Here is a 21382-nt window from a genome sequence, read left to right as displayed (position 1 = left end):
CCCTTGCGCTTCTGTCTTTTTTTTTCCTGCCAACTGCTAAGACGCTTCGACTTACCACACTTTAGCCCCGCCTTTATGGCTGTCCGCCAGCTCTGGCGATCAGTGGCAACTGACTCCCACGACTTGTGATCAATGTCACAGGACTACATGTCACGTTTGCAGACGTCTTTAAAGCGGAGACATGGACGGCCGGTGGGTCTGATACCAGTGACGAGCTCGCTATACAATGTGTCCTTGGGGATCCTGCCATCTTCCATGCGGCTCACATGGCCAAAGCATCTCCGGCGCCGCTGGCTCAGCAGGGTGTATAAGCTGGGGACGTTGGCTGCCTCGAGGACTTCTGGATTGGCGATATGGTCCTGCTACCCGATGCCAAGATTTCTCCAGAGACAGCGAAGATGGAATGAATTGAGACGTCGCTCTTGGCTGACATACATTGTCCAGGCCTCGCTGCCGTAGAGCAAGGTACTGAGGACACAGGCTTGATACACTCGGACTTTTGTGTTCCGTATCAGTGCGCCATTTTCCCACACTCTCTTGGCCAGTCTGGACATAGCAGTGGACGCCTTTTCCATGTGCTTGTTGATTTCTGCATCGAGAGACAGGTTACTGGTGATAGTTGAGCGTAGGTAGGTGAACTCTTGAACCACTTCCAGAGAGTGGTCGCCGATATTGATGGATGGAGCATTTCTGACGTCCTGTCCCATGATGTTCGTTTTCTTGAGGCTGATGGTTAGGCCAAATTCGTTGCAGGCAGCCGCAATCCTGTCAATGAGTCTCTGCAGACACTCTTCTGTGTGGGATGTTAATACAGCATCGTTAGCAAAGAGGAGTTCCCTGATGAGGACTTTCTGTACTTTGGTCTTCGCTCTTATACGGGCAAAGTTGAACAACCTGCCATCTGATCTTGTGTGGAGGAAAATTCCTTCTTCTGAAGACTTGAACGCATTGTTCAACTCTTATCTCAAAACTGTCTTGGTTATTTGTTTCCCAATGTGGCCAAGAAAACAAATCAAGGACACAAATTTTACACATCCTGTAGGTTCAGCAATGGTGTCAGCTGAATTGCACCCTGACAAAGTCTAAAGCATTCTAGGAATTAACCACTTTTAAACATTTCAGTTTTATAGCTGCAGAACAAGTCTACAAGCTATCTGCCTGTGCGAAGTTTGCAAGTTCTCCCTGTGTCTGCGTGGGTTTTCGCCGGGTGCTCCGGTTTCCTCCCATATCCAAAAACCTGCAGGTGATAGGTAAATTGGCCATTGTAAATTGCCCCTAGTGTAGGGAAGTGATAGGGAATAGGGGATTACTGTAGGGTTAGTATAAATGGGTGGTTGTTGGTCAGCACAGACTCGGTGGGCCGAAGGGCCTGTTTCAGTGCTGTATCTCTATAAAAAAAACTATTTAAAAAAAACTTTAAAAAAGCATTAATCAGATGAGATTAAACTAAATCCTATTCCTCCATATATATTTATACACAACTAGGATATCTTGTATCAGTATCCAGTGTTTTAAAAGTCTTCTAGAAGGTGGAAACTTGATGGTGATTAGTGAAAGCCTTATGTCTATATTTTATGTTGTGGACACTGGTTGCAGTTTAGCATTAGTGAAACTTTCTTCCCCTTTCTCACTCTCTCCACTCTTCCGCATCTCCCTTCACTCTTCTTTCTTCCTTCTGCACATTCTTCCCCCACCCCACCCAAGCTCAGGCTTACAGAAGTGATAGTATAACCTACATGGTCACCATGGCTAAAATTAGTTAACGCTGCTCAATTGGGGATTAAAACTGGGACATTCCTTTTTTCTCAGAAAAAGATTGGTGAAGACAAATGTAGGTCCCTTGCAGTCAGAAACAGGGGAATTTATTATGGGGAACAAAGAAACGGCTGACCAACTAAATGCATACTTGGTTCTGTCTTCACAAAGGAGCACACAAATATCATAGCAGAAATGTTGGGGAACACAGGGTTTCATGAGAGGGAGGAACTGAAGGAAATCAGTATTAGTAGAGAAATGGTGTTGGGGAAATTGATGGGATTGAAGGCCAATAACTGCCCAGGGCCTGATAATCTACATCCCAGAGTACTTAAGGAAGTGGCCCTAGAAACAGTGGATGCATTGGTGGTCATCATCCAAGATTCTATAGACTCTGGAACAGTTCCTACAGATTGGAGGGTAGCTAATGTAACCCCACTATTTAAAAAGGGAGGTAGAGAGAAAGCAGGGAATTATAGACCAGTCAGCCTGACGTCAGTAGTGGGGAAAAGTCTAGAGTCCATTATCAAAGATTTTATAGCAGAGCCCTTGGAGAACAGTGGTAGAATCAGACCGAGTCAGCATGGATTAACGAAAGGGAAATCATGCTTGACAAATCTACTAGAATTCTTCGAGGATCTAACTAGTAGAGTTGATGAGGGGGAGCCAGTGGTTTAATTGGACTTTCAGAAGGCTTTCGACAAAGTCCCACATAAGAGATTAGCATGTAAAGTTAAAGAGCATGGGATTGGGGGTAGTGTATTGCGATGGATAGAAAATTGGTTGGCAGACAGGAAACAAAGATTAGGAATAAACGGGTCTTTTTCCAAATGGCAGACAGTGACTAGTGGGGTACCACAGGGATCGGTGCCAGGACCCCAGCTATTCACAATATATTTTAATGATTTAGATGAGGGAACTAAATGTAATATTTCCAAACTTGCAGATGACACAAAACTGGGTGGGAGGTGAGTTGTGAGGAGGATGCAGAGAGGCTTCAGGGTGATTTGGACAAGTTGAGTGAGTAGGCAAATGCATGGCAGATGCAGTATAATGTGGATAAATGTGAGGTTATCCACTTTGGTAGCAAAAACGGGAAGGCAGATTATTATCTGAACAGCTATAAACAGAGAGGGGAATATGCAACAAGACCTGTGTGTTCATGAACACTAGTTGCTGAAGGTAAGCATGCAGGTCCAACAGGTGGTAAAAAAGGCAAATGGTATGTTGGCCTTCATAGCGAGAGGATTCGAGTACAGTAGCAGGGATGTCTTGCTGCAATTATACAGGGCCATAGTGAGGCCACACCTGGTATATTGTGTGCCGTTTTGGTCTCCTTATCTGAGGAAGGATGCTCTTGCTATAGAGGGAGTGCAGCAAAGGTTTACCAGACTGATTCCTGGGATGGCGGGACTGACTTATGAGGAGAGATTGAGTCGGTTAGGATTATATTCGCTGGAGTTCAGAAGAGTGAGCGGGGATTTCATAGAAACCTATAAAATTCTAACAGGACTTGACAGGGTAAATGCAGGAAGGATGTTCCCGATGGTGGGGGAGTCCAGAACCAGGGGTCGTAGTCTAAGGATAGGGGGTAAACCTTTCAGGACTGAGATGAGGAGAAATTTCTTCAGCCAGTGTGTGTTGAACCTGTGGAATTCGCTACCACAGAAAGTAGTTGAGGCCAAAACATTGTATGTTTTCAAGAAGGAGTTAGATATAGCTCTTGTGGCGAAAGGGATCAAAGGATATGGAAGCAGGAACAGGTTACTGAGTTGATCAGCCATGATCATAATGAATGGCGGAGCAGGCTCGTAGGGCCGAATGGCCAACTCCTCCTATTTTCTATGCTTCTATGCCATGCATGAAATGTAATGCACTGAGTCACCACGGGCTCTAATGTATATTTTCATTTTTAGTCCTGTGTGCATACCTCCAGTTTGATTCTAGTCCTATCTCCTAGAAACTTTGTAAAACTTCAGTACTAAAAATGAAAGGCCTTCTCACCTTTTTTGTTAACTTGCAGCATCCCAAAATGACGACTGTTTCAGAGTTGGAAGAGGTGATCCAGCAGGTTCGGCAGCAGCTCCAAGAGTCGGAAAGCGAGAGGATGAAGGCAGCTCAGTACGGGCTGGAGCTGCTGAAAAATGAGGCTGAGCTGGACAACAAATTGACAGAAATGGCAAATGAATTTGCTGCTGCCAGAGAGGTAGTGTTTGTAAAGATTATTTAATGCAATGCAGAATGATTCTGGGAATGCTCTTTTACCGTTGTATAACTTCAGGCTTATTTCCCCAAAGAAAGCATTTTCTCCTGTTTGCATATCCACATGTTTTCAGGTCATTGCTGCTTGAGTCAAGCCACTAGAAGACACAAGAGCACCTTGGTGTCATTTTTGTCATCTATTTCCCCTGTCTTTCTTTGCTGTCCCATCTTGTATATAAAGAGCCTGCTCCAAAATGCTCTTTAAAGGGGGGGGGGGGGGGGGGCGGGGAGAGAGAGAATCATCAAAATTTTGATTACATTATATCTCTGTGGAACCCTGCATTGATCAATATACTTCACCAAACTTTTTCAAACCTACCCCTCCCTACCACCATGCTGCACAGAAAAACTTAGTTTCACCATCTTGTTCTAAGCATCTCGTGCAAGGCTTCAATTAAAAACTCTACCAGTTAATTGCATACAGAATGAGCCGAATGGTAATTTTGTGTTTCTATAGAGTAATGAATCATCCAAATTTTCTCATTTTAATTTTCGTGTGATCTTTAACAGCTCTTGGAGCAAGACAAATATTCATTGCAGCGAGACGTGGAACTCAAGAACCGTATGTTGGAGAGTCTAAGTTCAGATGTTGAGAGCATCAAACAGCAACAAAAAGTACAGCTGAGTCAACAACTGGAACAATTGGAGAGAGGTCATGCTCGTGAAATTAATGAGTTGAAGAGCAAGGTATGACATGATTCAAACTAAGGAGAGATGTAAATAAGTATATCTCTGCAGTGTGCTTAAGTGCATTGTACATTGTTTGAAAATGAAATGCACCCTTTAGACATCCAGCCCAATTTCTTTTTGCTGTCTGCTGGTGACAATTTTATCAGGTCTTCCAGGCTGCCAGTCTTGATGCAATTTTATATTTGCCATGCAGCAGGTTGCACAGGACCTGTACTTCTAGAACTGAGTGTCACTAGCACAAAGCAAAATTCTTTGTATCAGTGGCTTAGAACAAAGATGGCAGAGCAGTATGTGGGTCTTTGTTGAAACGGAATTTGTTTTGCAAGTATCCATGTGTGCAATTCTGATGTGAGAAATGCAAAATAGCACAAAGGATGCGGGCAGCCTTCCTTTCAATCTGATTTGAATAATAAAATATTTTTAACTAGCTGCATGTAACTCCACTCACTTTTATCCTAAATGTATTACCATATCGGGGGGTTGGGCCACCTGAGCTAATTGAGCACTTAGAAAAATAAATGGGCCCTGAGCTTAAGGGAACAGAGAGGGAGTGGCAGCAGCATGCTACATGGTGGAAACAAATGGTGAAGTTATTTAACAGGGAAACATTGGGGGGCATATTCATATTATTTTATCCTCTCCCCCGCAGCCGGTTTGGAGGTGGGGAGAGCATGTAATCGGGTGGGATGGGGTGGGGCGCAGGGGGAGGGAAATCCTCCGCTGAAAATTTAAGTCCGGGGCGGGATGGCCTGTGAACGGTCATCCCGCCCAGTCGCCAATCGAGGCCATTAAGTGGGCAATACTACCCAATTAAGGGTCTCATCCTGCTATCGCAATTAGCCGAGTGGTGGTGGGCCTGTTGCCGCATGGGGAGCACAGCAAGAAAAACCAATGCAGGCTTCTTGCCAGCTCTGTAGGGGGGTAGGGGGATCCCTTATTAAGAGGCACAGTGCCTGAATGGGGGACCTAGCATCGGGAGGTAGGGGGCCCGCTGAGAGCCACCCCCGGAGACCCCTCCCGCCCTAGCCTATCTGTGGCCTGGGTCCAGTGCTGCTCCTGGGCCTTGGTGAATGCTTCAATGGCAGCAGCCACCGCCTCTGCGGTGGTGCTGCTCAGTTAAAGAGCTGGCGGCGTCTGGTGGCAGCTCTGAGGGTGGGACTTCCGTTGCCGGGGTCCTTGATCCCGTGGAAGGCCCGCCGGTGTTCAGTTAACTGCCAAATTGGCATTTGATTTGTTGGGCCTCGCACAGAAGGGGCAACGTGGAGTTCTCGGCGGCACTTTTGCCGGAGGTTGAGATCCCCATCGCCCACATAAAATCCTGGCCTGGGTTGATGGAACAAAATAAATGCTCTGATAACACTGAGGAAATTAGGGAGATTTGGAGAAAATAGTTGGCAACAAATATTCTGTTTGCAGTATTTCTTGCAAGACATATTTGTCGCTGTTTTAGTTAGTGAGCATAACAGCATGATGCATTTAAAATGTATAACTTTTGTCGCAAGCCATTTCCTTTCTAGCTTTCAGACGCTGGTGACATCTGACCTATAACAACTTCTGCCTCTTGAGAATCCACTCCCAACATAAAATGTGAATGAAACCACACCATAAATCATATTAGTGTGTGGTACCAGGGAGTAATTTTTCAAGACTGCAGTCTAATCTCAAAGTTGTAATGGTTGCTTTAAACGGATGAAATTCCAGTGTTGCAGTTTGTAATCTAAACTCCTACCTACCTCCTGTTAGATTAATGTCTTGTAGTGCACTCCCATGTATATCAACCAACTGTAACAGTTCCTTAATCTTTTTGAGGTATCAATTTGTCCTCTTTTTGTTCAATTGTTTGTTTCAGAACGCTATTCAGAAATCATTATATAAACAAATTAATTAACCTTCAGTTTCCTTGCATGTTGACAATCTCCCTGCCCCTTTCTCCTCCTACCTCTCCCCTCTGAAATCTCCCAAAAAGAATTCTGGATTAATGATATGGCCAGTAAACATTGTAATCTGTGTTTGTCTTTGCACAACTGTAATTAAAGTACCATCTTGTCCAAAAATTATGCCAAACTGGCTGGATTAGTTTTAACACAAAATGCCTTGAAATAATTTCTGGAATATTTTGTGTTGTATTTTTGAGTGCAGTGCATTGGCGAAAACAACTTTTTATTTTTTAAAGATTGCTGTTCATGTAACAGTGTTTCAATAAAGAGCTAATGTGATAAGTAAGTATCTTTCCAGACACTGCGCTTCATGTATGAAAAAGTGCCATAGTTTCTTTAAAAATATCTGGAACTCTTGATCACAATATCTGTTTTAATCTACCCTATCCAAGGCAGCAGCCAAATTCCTTATTTTACCAAGTTCATTTGCTATAAACTCTTGAACATCTTTTAGGGCTTTAAATTGGTTATGAAAACAAAAGCATTGAACAAAATCCAATATTTAAGTGACCCTGAAAAGCTTGCTTACCTCTTCATTACACAAAACTGGGTCTACTTCATGAGTACTTGGCTGCATATTGTTGAAAAGGGATGCTTCAACAGTCTACTGAAAGAGCATTTACAACTATAAACAATATTACTAGAGTTAAGTTCAGTTTTGGCGAACTTGAGATCTCAATATCATCTCAATACTTAACTTTAGAAATATAGGATCCCTTTTCAACAATATGTAGCTACGTAATCAAGAAGTAGACCCAATTCTGTGTAACTAAGAGGTAAGCAAGCTTTTCAGGGTCACTTAAATATTGGAAGGGGCTTATAACTGACACCAGATGCAATGCTGTCCATTTTTGCCATGTCAAATTTTGCCCCCATGTCACTATCTGGTTGATTATAAGAGGAGTCTTTTTAAGGCTATGGTTGGAAAGGAGGGGGTTCCATTGGGAGGAAGTGGGATACATTAAGTACAGTCTCAATTAAAGCCATTATGTTCCTTTTGAGCCCTTTGAGGATCTTCCAAATGCAATATTGAAGTGGCTGGTCTAATGAAGGGCGACGGTGGGTAATGAACTATGGTCTTTGCAAATGGCATTTGTGTACCTTTTGAGATCTAGCTGCTGCAGCCTTTTTCCCTTGGTAACTGCCAGTACATGGCAAAACAGTAGATGGGGAGCTCCAGGGTTTTCAGCAGCAACACCTTGGGAAGAACAGATGTCTGAGACTTTGTTACAACCACTTATGTCACTTGCTCCCATCAGGGTTTGTTGGAATGTAAAAAATTTGTGATATTGGGCTACTTTTATTAAACAAAATTGCACAGTTCCTATTGCCCATAAGAGCAAAAGGTGATTAAATAGTTTGCTCACATTTCATAATTAAATTATAGGAGTTAACTTTGTGTGGGGAACATGATGCACTGAGCCACTTTTGAATGTATATCATTTAATCTGTGGGCTTATTACTAGTTGGAAAAGCAGAAGTCTGAGCTGGATGAAGCTCAACTCTGTGAGAAGCAGCTGAGACACAAACTGGATCACCAGAGTGAATTACTTAGTGCTAAGTGTGAGGAATTGAGGAACTTATCTGAGCGTGCACAGGAAACAATGTCATCTGAAGTGATGAGCCTTCAAGTGGAGAACATGGAACTTGAAGCTACAAAGGTATGGAATTGCGAGTTTTAAAAAAAATCCAAGCATGTCTTCATTTATTTTAAATTGTCTAGTTCCCACGTAAATACACGAAGCAGTTCCTCTAACTGTCATGGCTACCCACATCCCTTCATGATGGAAATGCAATAAATTCAATGGAGGACTCTCTCCTGCCACATCTCAGTACCACATTGACTGAAATAGCATCCAATTCTACCTGTGCTAATCGGTACATAATGACTGTATATTTACACAAATTTGGACCAATTATGACCTATGACTTCAGCTGCAAAGAACTTTCTGTTCACAAACATATTTTTCTATGTATTTTGTAGATAAAACACTTCCAAAGGAGTTTTAACAATTATTTTTGAATTAGGGCAAAATCACGTCTACATTCTAAAGATTCACAATTTTACTAAACAAATTTTACATCACTTCTAAACTGATCTATGAATTTATGGTTATCGACTTAAACTGTGTGTTATTTTAACAGTTTTACATAATTATCAAGAAAGCAAAAGTAAATCTGGTTGCTTGGCGGATTTACCAGTGAGCAGTTGAACGATCCAAACCAGGAATGTCTCAGCTTTGATCTTTATCTGTACTAAGTTAGCATCTCAGTCAGATGGTGATGGAGAGACAATAGTTGACTTCAGTGCTCCTGTTTAGTACATTGTTCTTGTGCCAGATTGCCATTTGGCGATCCAGGCAGCAAGTGTGCATGTGTGGATGCCAAGTGAAGATGCGATCAGGCTCAGCTGAGAGAAATGGTCTGCCAGCACTGTATCAGACCTTGTATAGGAATATTGGCCAGTTTAGTGAGGTACTGGAGGCCTACCTCTACAGACTGATTTCTGGGATTAATTCAATCAATACCTTTAGGAAGAGGGTAGAAAATGGGCAACTAAACAAACAAAAGGAGATATTTGTTTAGAATTAAAATATTTTAAAACTCAAACGAAAATGTTAGCCATTTATTTATAGCTCCATCATTATCAGTTTCCATCAATATACATTTCATGGAAATCATGTTGTATTGAAGACTTTTTTCCCACTAATCTCAAAGTTTATTGCTTTATGATTGAATATTTTTCACATCACCACCTTGAAGTCTGAATTTGAATTTGCAGTTTGACATTCCAGTTTTGTGGATTAATAGGTTAGATATTACTGAGATTAAAAGAATTTTGAGCTGTTCTTCCTTTCATATTCTGTGCTCTCTAGAATCCACGTCACTGCACACCAAGAGGATAAGCAGCTGATCTCCCAAGCCTCTAAATGTGCAGCTGGCTGCTCTCCAATCCTCCCTATGAGAAGTGCATGATATGTACTTAACGTTTACAAATGGTGGCATAGCTGAGACTGTAACTTGCAATGAAAGTTATTTTGGGTGCAAACCTTCATTGTACCACTGTGTGATGGTGTGCTGGTACACTGACCCAACATGGTGTTCTGGAATATACTTATTGACAATAACTTACTGACAAATACAAGAATTTGTTGCAGAATCCAGATTTCAAACTTTAAGTATATAATCTCTCATTCAGGGGAAACTGCAGGAAGACCTTAATGAAATGATGTACCATCAGGAACAGTTGGAACTAGCTAATAATAATCTTCAGCGCCAGGTTGAGCGACTACAAGAGGAGAAGGAAGAACAAGAGAAAGAGACTGTTTCATACTGCAATGCATTGGAGGTGGCCACATTTATTTGTGTTTCCAAAAACAATTATTAATTCCAGACTTGTAGTACACTGAGATTGGACTGGGTCTAAAACTGTGCAGTCCAAATTCTGGCACACTACGTAACCCAACTAAATTTCAGATGCCTAATTGCTGCAGATGTAAACCAGCCTGATCTTGGGTGTATTTCATAGTACCACATAGTACTACCATTTCATGTTGAAGGCACTGAACATGTCTAGGACAGCTCTTCTAAGCCAAATATGATACAATTTTTTAAAAACTGAATCATATAATTGAAAGTATATAGTACAAAAGCGATGCTTACTGGGGAAATATGGAATGCTAGGGAATATCTCAAACAGATTTCAAATTGCAGAATGTTCATTTGTTTATTATATACTTTCTAAATTTGATTGCTCACCATAATGTATTTGGCACATCTGTCCTGGCAGCTGCTGTTGTGATTCACCTCCCCTTCCCCTGTCCTACTTTGAAATACCCTGTGGTATGTAGTGGATGTGGGATGGAATTTGATCTTTGATCTGATCAACTGTCCAGTGATGGCATGATCATGTTACCCAGTCAGTTCCAGTATGGGGCAGGCCCACATGGGGCACACGTCCTAGAAGGAGACCTTGCATGGCACCATCCTTCGTTGATCTGTCTATGGATTCTAAATCATTTTGTTTCTTTGGAGCTGATCAAGCTGACTCCTATGCGTCAGGGATGCATATTATTGAAAAATCTAAAAGACATATAGTGCTGAGTTTGTTTGTGTTCTGATTTGAATTTCTTGTCTGCTTAAATGCAGAAAGCTCGAGTGGCTAACCAGGAACTCCAGATCCAGTTGGATCAGGCATTACAAGAGGCTCGTGACCCCAATAGTAAAGGGAACTCACTGTTTTCCGAGGTAATGTATTTCAGGTATTTCCAGATACTCAGTAGTGAGTAGCTTTTAACAATTGTTCGTAAAAGTTTGCTCCACATGAGAACCAGCTGGTACAGATCCAGATAAAAATTGTTTGTTAGTTTGTGTGAATTTATGCATGCATTCATTCTCTATACCACTCCCTTGCCTAGAAGCTGGGTAGACCACTTGCTCCCAGGCTTTTGCCAGTTTTGCTCCACTTGGTGACTGTCCAGACTAGAATTGAAAGCTTGTTGAATTGCACATTAGAAAATAAAAATTGGGGACGTACAGACTTGAATGGTGTTAAACCAGTTAGGGGATGGACTGAATTACATTTGGGAGGGATAATAGACTCATTGGTGCCTGGTCACTGCAGAGCGATAGCTAACAAAATTAGAAAAAGGGCCACAAAGCTGATCCCTAATGTCAGGGGACTGAATTCTGAGCAAAAGTTAGAAATCTTGCACTCTTCACTTTGAAAAGAGGTATACGAGAGGGAATCTTTATATAGATGTAAGTTGCTAAGTGTAACAGCACAGATTAATCTTGACTGCTGTTTCAAGTCAACCCACTACTGTATGATAAGGAAGCACAAACTGATATTAAGGCAAATTTGGGACTTGTGTTGGGAAGAAGTTCTTCACATGGTGATTTTAATACCTGGAATGTCCTTTTAGGTTGTTCTAATGCATGATAGTGTCAGCTCTGGCTCAGTGGTAGCACTCCTGCCTCTGAATCAAAAGATTATGAATGCAAGTCCTGCTCCAGAGATTTGAGCACAAAATCTAAGCTGACACTCTAGTTCAGGAAGTGCTGTCTTCCAGAAGAGATGTTAAACCAAGGCCCCGCTTATTTTCTCACAAGGATGTAAAAGATTCCACAGCGCTCTTCAAAGAATAATAGGGGAGATTTCTCCAGTGTCCTGACCAACATTTATCCTACAACTAACATCACTAAAGTTTTGTGGGAGTGCAAAATTGACTGCTGCATTTCCTGAATTATAATGGTGACTACACTTAAAAAGTATTTCTTTGACTGTAAAGTACTTTGGGGTACCCTGAGGCCGTGCAAGACTCTATGGAAGTCTTTCTTTTCATTGTAGGTTAATATAGAAGGATGAGCGAGATGGACTAAATAGTTTTCCTCATCTGTACTTGCCAACTGTTAAACCTCAATTGCTCTCAACAAATAGTGATTCCAAGAACATCTGTTTCTAGTTGGCTCAGAAAGCTTAAACGAGCCTTGCTTTATTTTTGAAAAGTTTATTTGAAAGAGTTGGGAAATTTTTTAAGATTTGGCTAGCTTAATTGTTCCAAATGGATTTCAAATTGAGGCATTTTCAGACATACTTTTGTTGGTTCTGGTTGATTACCGCAGCTGAACCTTTATTTGCTGAAGTCTGTGTGGAAGTTTTATGCAGTTTCTGGGCAACTGAAGTACAGGATCTTTTGAAAAAGTTTATAATCGAGTGATAGTTTCCTTTCTTTCTAGGTGGAAGATCGCAGGGCAATGATGGAGCGGCAACTTATTGGTTTGAGAGTCCAGTACCAGTCGCTGCAGAAACAACATGCGTTCTCCCGTCAACAGCTTCACCGAATGAAGGTACTGCTTCCAGATGAAGAGATTCTGGAGCCTTGCCATGTTTATATACATTAAATATATCTTGTATCTAACCAGCTAAGTTTCTTGACATGCTTCCTGAATCATAGGTATGAGCCAATGTGCTGCAACTCATGCAGTTTTTCTGCATATCATTCTGGTCCATATTAGCATATATTAATTTTATGAGGTCAGAAATTGGCAAAGATAACATTCATGTGTACATGATTCTCAGCCAGATGAAGAACAACACTTTGGAAAATGCAGAATTCAGACACTTTTTACCCAATGCATCAAGCCATCTTTAGTTATATGGTGCAACCCCAGTACCCATCTGTACTTTGTATCCCTGGACCTGATGCACTTGCTGCCCTGGCCTGTCTTTAACTGTTCCCTGATCTTCTCTGATAATTCATCTGCAGGAGTTCCCCAGTCACTTTTCCCCCTCGCTGAACATTGTTGTATGAGATCAGAACCAAACAGGTGTCCCCTACCTCATGGGATTTGACGATTCTGGTTTATAATGGAAAACAATAGGAATTCACACTACTTACAGTTTCCCATGTGCCAGAAATTCAACATCCACAAGAATCAGCGAGAGCCAGAGAAGCGATACGTCAGGAGCAATGCGAATCGAGGACAAAATAACTAGTTGTTGGCTCAAACACTAGATGGTTTACAATGGTACTTTAGCTTTAGTTTGTCCCTAGAATGCAACTTATGAAATATTGGGAATAGCTTCAATTTAACTCCTAAGTTCTTGACACTTTGCACACCCACTGCAACTACTTATTTTCGTGAGGCTACTGGGTTTTAGTTTTTGCGGAAAACCCAACTTGAATTGAGGAATATGATTTCAAAACATTAATAAAAATCATGAAATCCAGTGTAATGCAGAAGATTTTAATTTATTCAGTTACCTTGAAACTGTGGCCTTTCGGTTATATGTTTTGAGTTGTCAGCATTTTTGATTCTTGGCTTTTGAGTTGTGTAGGTTGGCACACATGATGGTGATTTGAAAGCTTGCCTAACAAATAATTGTTTGCTCAAATTCTCTGTTTAGTAGTGAGCAGTATAATGTGTTTCCTGCTTTCAATTCTCTTTCTGTTTTGCTCTTGATGACCCAGACTCTGCCATCACCATCCCCAGGTATGTCCTGTCCCACCGGCAGGACAGACCCAGCAGAGGTGGCAGCACAGTGGTATACAGTAGGGAGGGAGTTGCCCTGGGAGTCCTCAACATCGACTCTGGACCCCATGAAGTCTCATGGCATCAGGTCAAACATGGACAAGGAAACCTCCTGCTGATTACCACCTACCGCCCTCCCTCAGCTGATGAGTCAGTACTCCTCCATGTTGAACAGCACTTGGAGGAATGTACTCTGGGTGGGGGTCTTCAATGTCCCCAAGAGTGGCTCGGTAGCACCATTACTGACCGAGCTGGCTGAGTCCTAAAGGACATATCTGCTAGACTGGGTATGCGGCAGGTGGTGATGGAACCAACAAGAGGGAAAAACATACTTGACCTTGTCCTCACCCATCTGCCTGCCGCAGATGCATCTGTCTATGACAGTATTGGTAGGAGTGACCGCCACACAGTCGTTGTGGAGATGAAATCCCGCCTTCACATTGAGGATGCCCTCTTTCGTGTTGTGCGGCACTACCACTGTGCTAAATGGGATAGATTTCGAACAGATCTAACAATACAAAACTGGGCATCCATGAGACGCTGTGGGCCATCAGCAGCAGCAGAATTGTACTCAACCACAATCTGTAACCTCATGGCCTGGCATATCCCCCACTCTACCATTACCATCAAGCCAGGAGACCAACCCTGGTTCAATAAAGAGTGCAGGAGCGCATGCCAGGAGCAGCACCAGGCTTACCTCAAAATGAGGTATCAACCTGGAGAAGCTACAACTCTGGACTATCAGCGTGCCAAACTGCGTAAGCAGCATGCAATGGACAGAGTTAAGTGCTCCCATAACCAACGGATCAGATTTAAGCTCTGCAGTCCTGTCACATCCAGGAGTGAATGGTGGTGGACAATTAAACAAGTGACTGGAGGAGGTGGCTCCACAAATATCCCATCCTCAATGATGGGGGAGCACAACACATCAGTGTGAAAGATAAGGCTGAAGCATTTGCAACAATCCTCAGTCAGAAGTGCCGAGTTGATGATCCATGTCGGCCTCCTCCTTATGTCCCCAGCATCACTGATGCCAGACTTCAGCCAATTCGATTCACTCCGCGTGATTTCAAGAAACGACTGAAGGCACTGGATACTGTGAAGGCTATGGGCCCTGACAATATTCCGGCAATAGTACTGAAGACCTGTGCTCCAGACCTTGCCGCGCCCCTAGCCAAGCTGTTCCAGTACAGCTACAACACTGGCATCTACCCTGCAATGTGGATAATTGCCCAGGTATGTCCTGTACACAAAAAGCAGGACAAGTCCAACCCGGCCAATTACCGCCCCATCAGCCTACTCTCAATCATCAGTAAAGTGATGGAAGGTGTCATCAACAGTGCCATCAAGCGGCACTTGCTTAGCAATAACCTGCTCAGTGACGCTCAGTTTGGGTTCCGCCAGTGTCACTCAGCTCCAGACCTGATTACAGCCTTCGTTCAAACATGGACAAAATAGCTGAACTCCAGAGGTGAGGTGAGAGTGAATGCCCTTGACATCAAGGCAGCATTTGACCAAGTATGGCATCAAGGAGCCCTAGAAAAACTGGAGTCAATGGGAATCAGGGGATAAACCCTCCGCTGGTTGGAGTCATACCTAGCGCAAAGGAAGATGGTTGTGGTTGTTGGAGGTCAATCATCTGAGCTCCAGGACATCACTGCAGGAGTTCCTCAGGGTAGTGTCCTAGGTCCAACCATCTTCAGCTGCTTCATCAATGACCTTCCTTCAATCATAAGGTCAGACGTGTGGATGTTCGCTGATGATTGCACATTGTTCAGCATCATTTGTGACTCCTCAGATACTGAAGCAGTCCGTGTAGAAATGCATCAAGGCCTGAACAATATCCAGGCTTGGGCTGATAAGTGGCCAGTAACATATGTGCCATACAAGTGCCAGGCAATGACTATCTCCAACAAGAGAGAATCTAACCATCTCCCCTTGACATTCAATGGCATTACCATCGCTGAATCCCCCACTATCAACATCCTAGAGGCTACCATTGACCAGAAACTGAACTGGAGTAGCCACATAAATACCGTGGCTACAAGAGCAGGTCAGAGGCAAGGACTCCTGCGGCGAGTAACTCACCTCCTGACTCCCCAAATCCTGTCCACCATCTACAAGGCACAAGTGAGGAGTGTGATAGAATACCCTCCACTTGCCTGGATGGGTGCAGCTCCAACAACACTCGAAGCTCGACACCATCCAGGACAAAGCAACCCGCTTGATTGGCACCCTATCTACAAGCATTCACTCCCTCCACCACCGACGCTCAGTGGCAGCAGTGTGTAACATTTACAAGATGCACTGCAACAACGCGCCAAGGCTCCTTAGAAAGCACCTTCCAAACCCGCGAACTCTACCAACTAGAATGACAAGGGCAGCAAATGCATGGGACCACCACCACCTGCAAGTTCCCCTCCAAGTCACACACCATCCTGACGGAATTATATCGCCGTTCCTTCACTGTCGCTGTGTCAAAATCCTGGAACTCCCTTCCTAACAGCACTGTGGGTGTACCTACCCCACATGGACTGCAGCGGTTCAAGAAGGCAGCTCATCACCATCACCTTCTCAAGGGCAATTAGGGATGGGCAATAAATGCTGGCCTGGCCAGCGATGCCTACATCCCATGAATGAATAAATTTAAAAAAAATTAAACTGCCAGGATATTAAACTTAAATGTTAAACTTCTCTGGGCTCCAGTGCATTGCACTAGCCTAAAACTCTTCTTTTGTCTCTGTAGAAGTGTTATCTGAAGAAAATATGAAGGCAAATAACAAAGGGTCACAGATCTTCAATAGAATATGTTTTGCTTTCAAACTTGGATTTGCTTTTGAATTAAATTCTTAAGGCAACGGTAACGTTTGCAATTAAATGCCATCAGGGTTCTAATATAGTTTTGTATTTTTTTAATTAGGTGCAGATAGCCACAATGTTACAAATAAAGGGTTTACAGTCAGACCCTGGGCAGCTGGAACGCTTGCAATCGATGCTTGCACAGAAGAACAATGAGATTCAAGCTCTGGTGGTAAAACTGCGACGGCTAGAGAAAATGGAGGTAAATAAAACTAATTAGTGCTGTATAGTTGTTGACAATTTGAGGATCAGGGCTGGCCGTTCACTATCTCCTGCTGCCCCTGTAAAAGTAATCAATAATCGGAGTTTTCAAATGGAAGGAAAAGGTGCTACTGGGATTGCAAGGTGAAGCATCAAAACCCATTTACCGTCCAGCCTTAGTAATAGCATAAGGCTGGCATAGGTGATTAGAAGGTGAATTATAATGAAATTTGTGTTTTCAAATACTGTTTCTTTTTAATATTTTAAAAGAAAACTTGTATTTTAAAGCTTATGTTCAAGGCCATTGTGGGAGTGGATGTTTTTTTTCTTGTTTTCCCTTCTCCAGCTGGGAAAATAAGTTTGATGTGTTCTCTGGATATTGCCCAAGTGGCCCAATATAATAAAAACAAAGTGCTGGAAATATTCTGGTCTGGCAGCATCTGTGGGGAGAGAAAGAGAGTTAAGATTTCAGGTCTGTGATCTTTCATCAGAATGTTATGTTTTTATTTGATTTCCAGCATCTGCAGTATTTTGCTTTTTATTTTGGCCCAATATAACTATGACTTTTGTTTTGAAGAAAAGCACTTTTTTGGCCTTTGTGGCTCAGTTGGAACTGGAGAATTTCTGGGTACATATTGCACAACTTTATTGTCAAAGGATACAGATAACCCAATGCTGCCCCTCTACACCATTTTCTCTAGATTCACTCATTTCTGTATTTTGTTTTTTTTTAGATGAATTATGATCCAGGGGATAATCATAATGGAGTTGATGTTTCAGATTTTGGTGATGGACAATACTACGTTGAATTACTAAAACTGCAAATAGACAATGCTAAGTATGTATCAGATTGTATTGTGAACAATAATTACAAGTTTGTAGCCATGAAACCAAAAAACTAGTTTCATCAGGAACTACGTTTATGTTTGAGCTTCTGTGTATATTGATGGTTTTGCTGAAAAAGACTTGACTGTAAGTAAATGTTTGTGGAATCTAGATCGCTATGTTACGTTGGTAGTCAAGAACCAAAATCTGAACACAATGCATTCTACTCATGTATGGTTGCTCTGACACTGGCCGAAATTTTACCTTCGGGAATCTGGTCCCGTCGGAGGCATCTGGGACGTAAAATGGCGTGCGATAACGTCTGGTTGGGTCCCTGGCGTCACGACACACAGACGTCATTTCACGAACCTGGGAAGTCTGGTGAGATCAAATCACTGCTCACCACCCAACTAAAGGCAATTGAGCGCTCATTAAGGTCATTGCGAAACCAATTGCCATCAATTTTACGTGGGCTGATTTTTTTTTTATGGTCATAAATCGGGTCGTGGAGCCTATTGGGAACCTGGCAAGTTTAAAATGGTGGCAGGTAGTGAATCGGTGAGGGAGTTGGAGATACTGTTTTTGCTGTTTATTAAGTCTGATAGTATTTGTGTATCCTAACAATTGGTGTTATTTGCAGCTTGTGCAGAAGAGTTCAGCTGAGTGTTACTCACTGCTGCTTGGGCCCCATCTACTTTGAGTAATGGGTGAAAGGAAGGGGGTTGTGTGTGCCTGTCCTAACAGCTGGAAGCTAATACCTGTGGTCATTGCATCTGGTGATCAGTACAACAATGGGAGTTGTGCACTCTGGAGGCAGATCATCTGATTAGGAGGACTTTGCCCCAAGGAGGGACAGGAGGACAGCTGGGCAGGGGAATGTGCAACCAGCTGGCCCATTGCATCCTCGTTATGTAGGAGGGAGAGAGGGTGGCAGAGTGGGCCGGCTGCGAACAAATGTCAGGAGACGAGCCTACCCAACAGATAGGGTCTACCGTCTGCGTCTGAGCTACCTGCAGCTGTCAGAACGCCAGTTCAGAAGAAGACTGCGACTGTCACGGGAGACTGTCACATCTCTTTGTGAGATTCTGGCAGTGGGTGTAGCCTCAAACTGCCTCGGTGGCCATCTAATGCTGGTCGCTCTTCCTAGGATGGCAGGACTGACGTATGAGGAGAGATTGAGTCGGTTAGGATTATATTCGCTGTTTTTCAGAAGAGTGAGGGAGGATCTCATAGAAACCTATAAAATTCTAACAGGACTTGACAGGGTAGATGCAGGAAGGATGTTCCCAATGGTGGGGGAGTCCAGAACCAAGGGTCATAATCTAAGGATACGGGGTAAACCTTTCAGGACTGAGATGAGGAGAAATTTCTTCACCCAGAGAGTGGTGAACCTGTGGAATTTGCTACCACAGAAAGCAGTTGAGGCCAAAACATTGTATGTTTTCAAGAAGGAGTTAGATGTAGCTCTTTGGGTTTAAAGGGATCAAAGGATATGGAGCAAGAGTGGAAACAGGTTACTGAGTTGGATGATCAGCCATGATCATAATGAATGGCGGAGCAGGCTCGAAGGGCCGAATGGCCTCCTTCTCCTATTTTCTATGTTGCTATGCTCTAAAGGTTACCATAGCTCTTAACTTCTATGTGTGTGGCTCATTCCAGGCTTCAGCGGCAGACTTGTGCGGAGTCTCTCAAGCAGCAGCGGATCACTGCATAAAGGTTGTGACTGATGCATTGTTCCGATATGCAGACAATTTTGGCACGTTCAGACGGACAACACCAGTCAGGCTGAGAGAGCAAGAGGTTTCAGCACAATAGCTGGGTTCCCAATGGTACGGGGCGTGATAGACTGTACTCATGTGGCCATTAGAGCACCAGCAGATCAGTCAGGGGCCTTCAATAACCGCAAGGGCTTCCACTCACGGAATGTTCAGCTTGTCTGTGATAATTGAAAGAGAGTCATGCAGGTGTGTGCACGTTACCCTGGGAGATGTCACGATGCATTCATTTTCCGAAATTCCCAGGTGCCTGCACTTTTCCATCCTGCTGACAGCCTGAAGGGTTGGTTAATTGGCAACGGGTTATCCTCTGAAGACATGGCTAATGACACCGGTGAGAATCCCAAAGGGTCATGCTGAGGAACGTTACAATAAGGGCCATGCGGCCACCAGAGTGACCGTTGAACAAACTATTGGCCTACTAAAAATGAGATTTCGGTACCTCAGCCGCTCAGGTGGAGCCCTGCAGTACGCGCCATCAAGGGTTTCCACAATTATTTTCATTTGCTGTGCCTTGCACAACCTGGCGATGGAAAGGGGAGAGGCCCTGGAGGATGCTTACACCTGTATGTGAACACAGCTCCGCGGATACACTAATCCCAACCATGGTGGCAGTTTCTGCGCTGGCACTTGGTGAGGTGCGAGGATGTGACGGTGGACCCTCTGAGGCGCCCTCCTCATTGTCAGGTGGATGGTTGAGCCATTGAGACGCCTCCTGACCGCTGCTGTGTTACACCTGCAGGGAAAATCATATTGATCAGCACTCCAGACTTAAGGACATGTTGTTTACTGCATTTTGGTCACATCGGTGTGATTCATCACTTGAGAGCACACTTCAGTACATGAGACAATCACTACTCCACCAACCCCCACCCCTCCCCCAATACACCCTTACACCACATACTGGGTCACTCACTCTCATGGCCAAGTCCCCCGGCCTCGCCTGCGAGCATCAACACATTCTCGCCCATTCTGGTAAGGTATGCCTGATTGGCAATACCACCACCGGTCCGGGACACCTCTCAGGCATTATGTGCCCTCTTTTCCTATTTAAACACAAATACTTAGTCTAGACATATTAGTTGGTATCTCACGCACTGACCCATATGGTTTGTTGTTGCATGTCACTGCTATGCCAATGCAGTGCCCAACTTGAACACTTCTGGATCACTGTGCATTTCAGACTTGCCCATCTTGCGTCCCAATGCAAGGCAGCAGCCAAGGAATGTTCATAGAGGGTTTCCACCTTGCAGTGTGAGGACACATACACCCTCCCTTGACACATTAACAATAAGATGAATGAGGAATGTCCCTTACCCGGGCAGAGCGAAGGACATTGACCCGCTTGCGGCACTGGAGCCATGTCCTCCTTACAACATGCGGCTGCTGACCACCTCCGTGACTTCCAGCCAGGCCCTCTTGGTCGCTTGGGAGGGCCTTCTTCTGCCATCAACATTGAAGAGCACCTCCCGCCTCGCCTCTACCACCTGAAAGAGGGCCTGCAGAGATTCCTCAGAAAATCTGGGGGCCGTGCAGAAACTTCTCCCCTCCATTACTGGTGATTGGTTCTGCAACTTTTATTATCTTTCTTTCCTGCTCCTGGGCACTGCCAGCCCTCCTTCAGTCCTTGCAGAGTCTTGTATCCTCCTCTAAGCTTCCCACAGTAAGAACTAAATGTCTTCATCTGATGTCGGGTCATAATCTACTGGTCCCTTTGATTGCTGTAAGCCTTTTTGAAGGGCTTACAGCAGACTTTTCCAGATGTGGTCCAGCCCCCAAAACTGCACAGCAACCCGCCTGCGCGCAACCTTTCGACTCCCAAATATGCAGCGGGGCCGCTAATTGGCTGCCCCCGTGCGTGATACTGGTGGCTGGGAAGCGCAGAGCGGGATCGGAGTCCTCATTTGCTTCTGCCCCATCCGCCGCAGAGCCGCCGAGAGCAGCAAAAGTCTGGCCACTGTGTCTGTAGGAAGTTACTAGAGCTTATGTACATTTTGTTAATAAAGTGTTGTCATGAACTGAGACACATTTTGGTAGAGTTGT

At 43.8% G+C, this 21382-nt stretch overlaps 1 protein-coding gene across 3 annotated transcripts in view; it reads left to right on the top strand.

Moving 5' to 3' along the window:
- spdl1 (spindle apparatus coiled-coil protein 1) overlaps positions 1 to 21382 on the top strand; it is a 60631-nt gene that overhangs the window by 20096 nt on the left and 19153 nt on the right. For all 3 annotated transcript variants that reach the window (XM_068052034.1, XM_068052035.1, XM_068052036.1), the window contains exons 2-9: positions 3779 to 3961; positions 4528 to 4704; positions 8111 to 8305; positions 9844 to 9993; positions 10794 to 10892; positions 12384 to 12494; positions 16600 to 16740; positions 17474 to 17577. In XM_068052034.1, the coding sequence (XP_067908135.1) occupies positions 3788 to 3961; positions 4528 to 4704; positions 8111 to 8305; positions 9844 to 9993; positions 10794 to 10892; positions 12384 to 12494; positions 16600 to 16740; positions 17474 to 17577 (1151 nt within the window). In that variant the 5' untranslated portion in view covers positions 3779 to 3787. The remainder of the gene's footprint in view (positions 1 to 3778; positions 3962 to 4527; positions 4705 to 8110; positions 8306 to 9843; positions 9994 to 10793; positions 10893 to 12383; positions 12495 to 16599; positions 16741 to 17473; positions 17578 to 21382) is intronic.

The sequence above is a fragment of the Heterodontus francisci genome, chromosome 19 (genome assembly GCF_036365525.1).
Source record: "Heterodontus francisci isolate sHetFra1 chromosome 19, sHetFra1.hap1, whole genome shotgun sequence".
In the NCBI taxonomy this organism is placed as follows: Eukaryota; Metazoa; Chordata; class Chondrichthyes; order Heterodontiformes; family Heterodontidae; genus Heterodontus; species Heterodontus francisci.
Note: the sequence above shows the minus strand (reverse complement) of the source record. Positions and strands in the feature narration are given on the sequence as shown.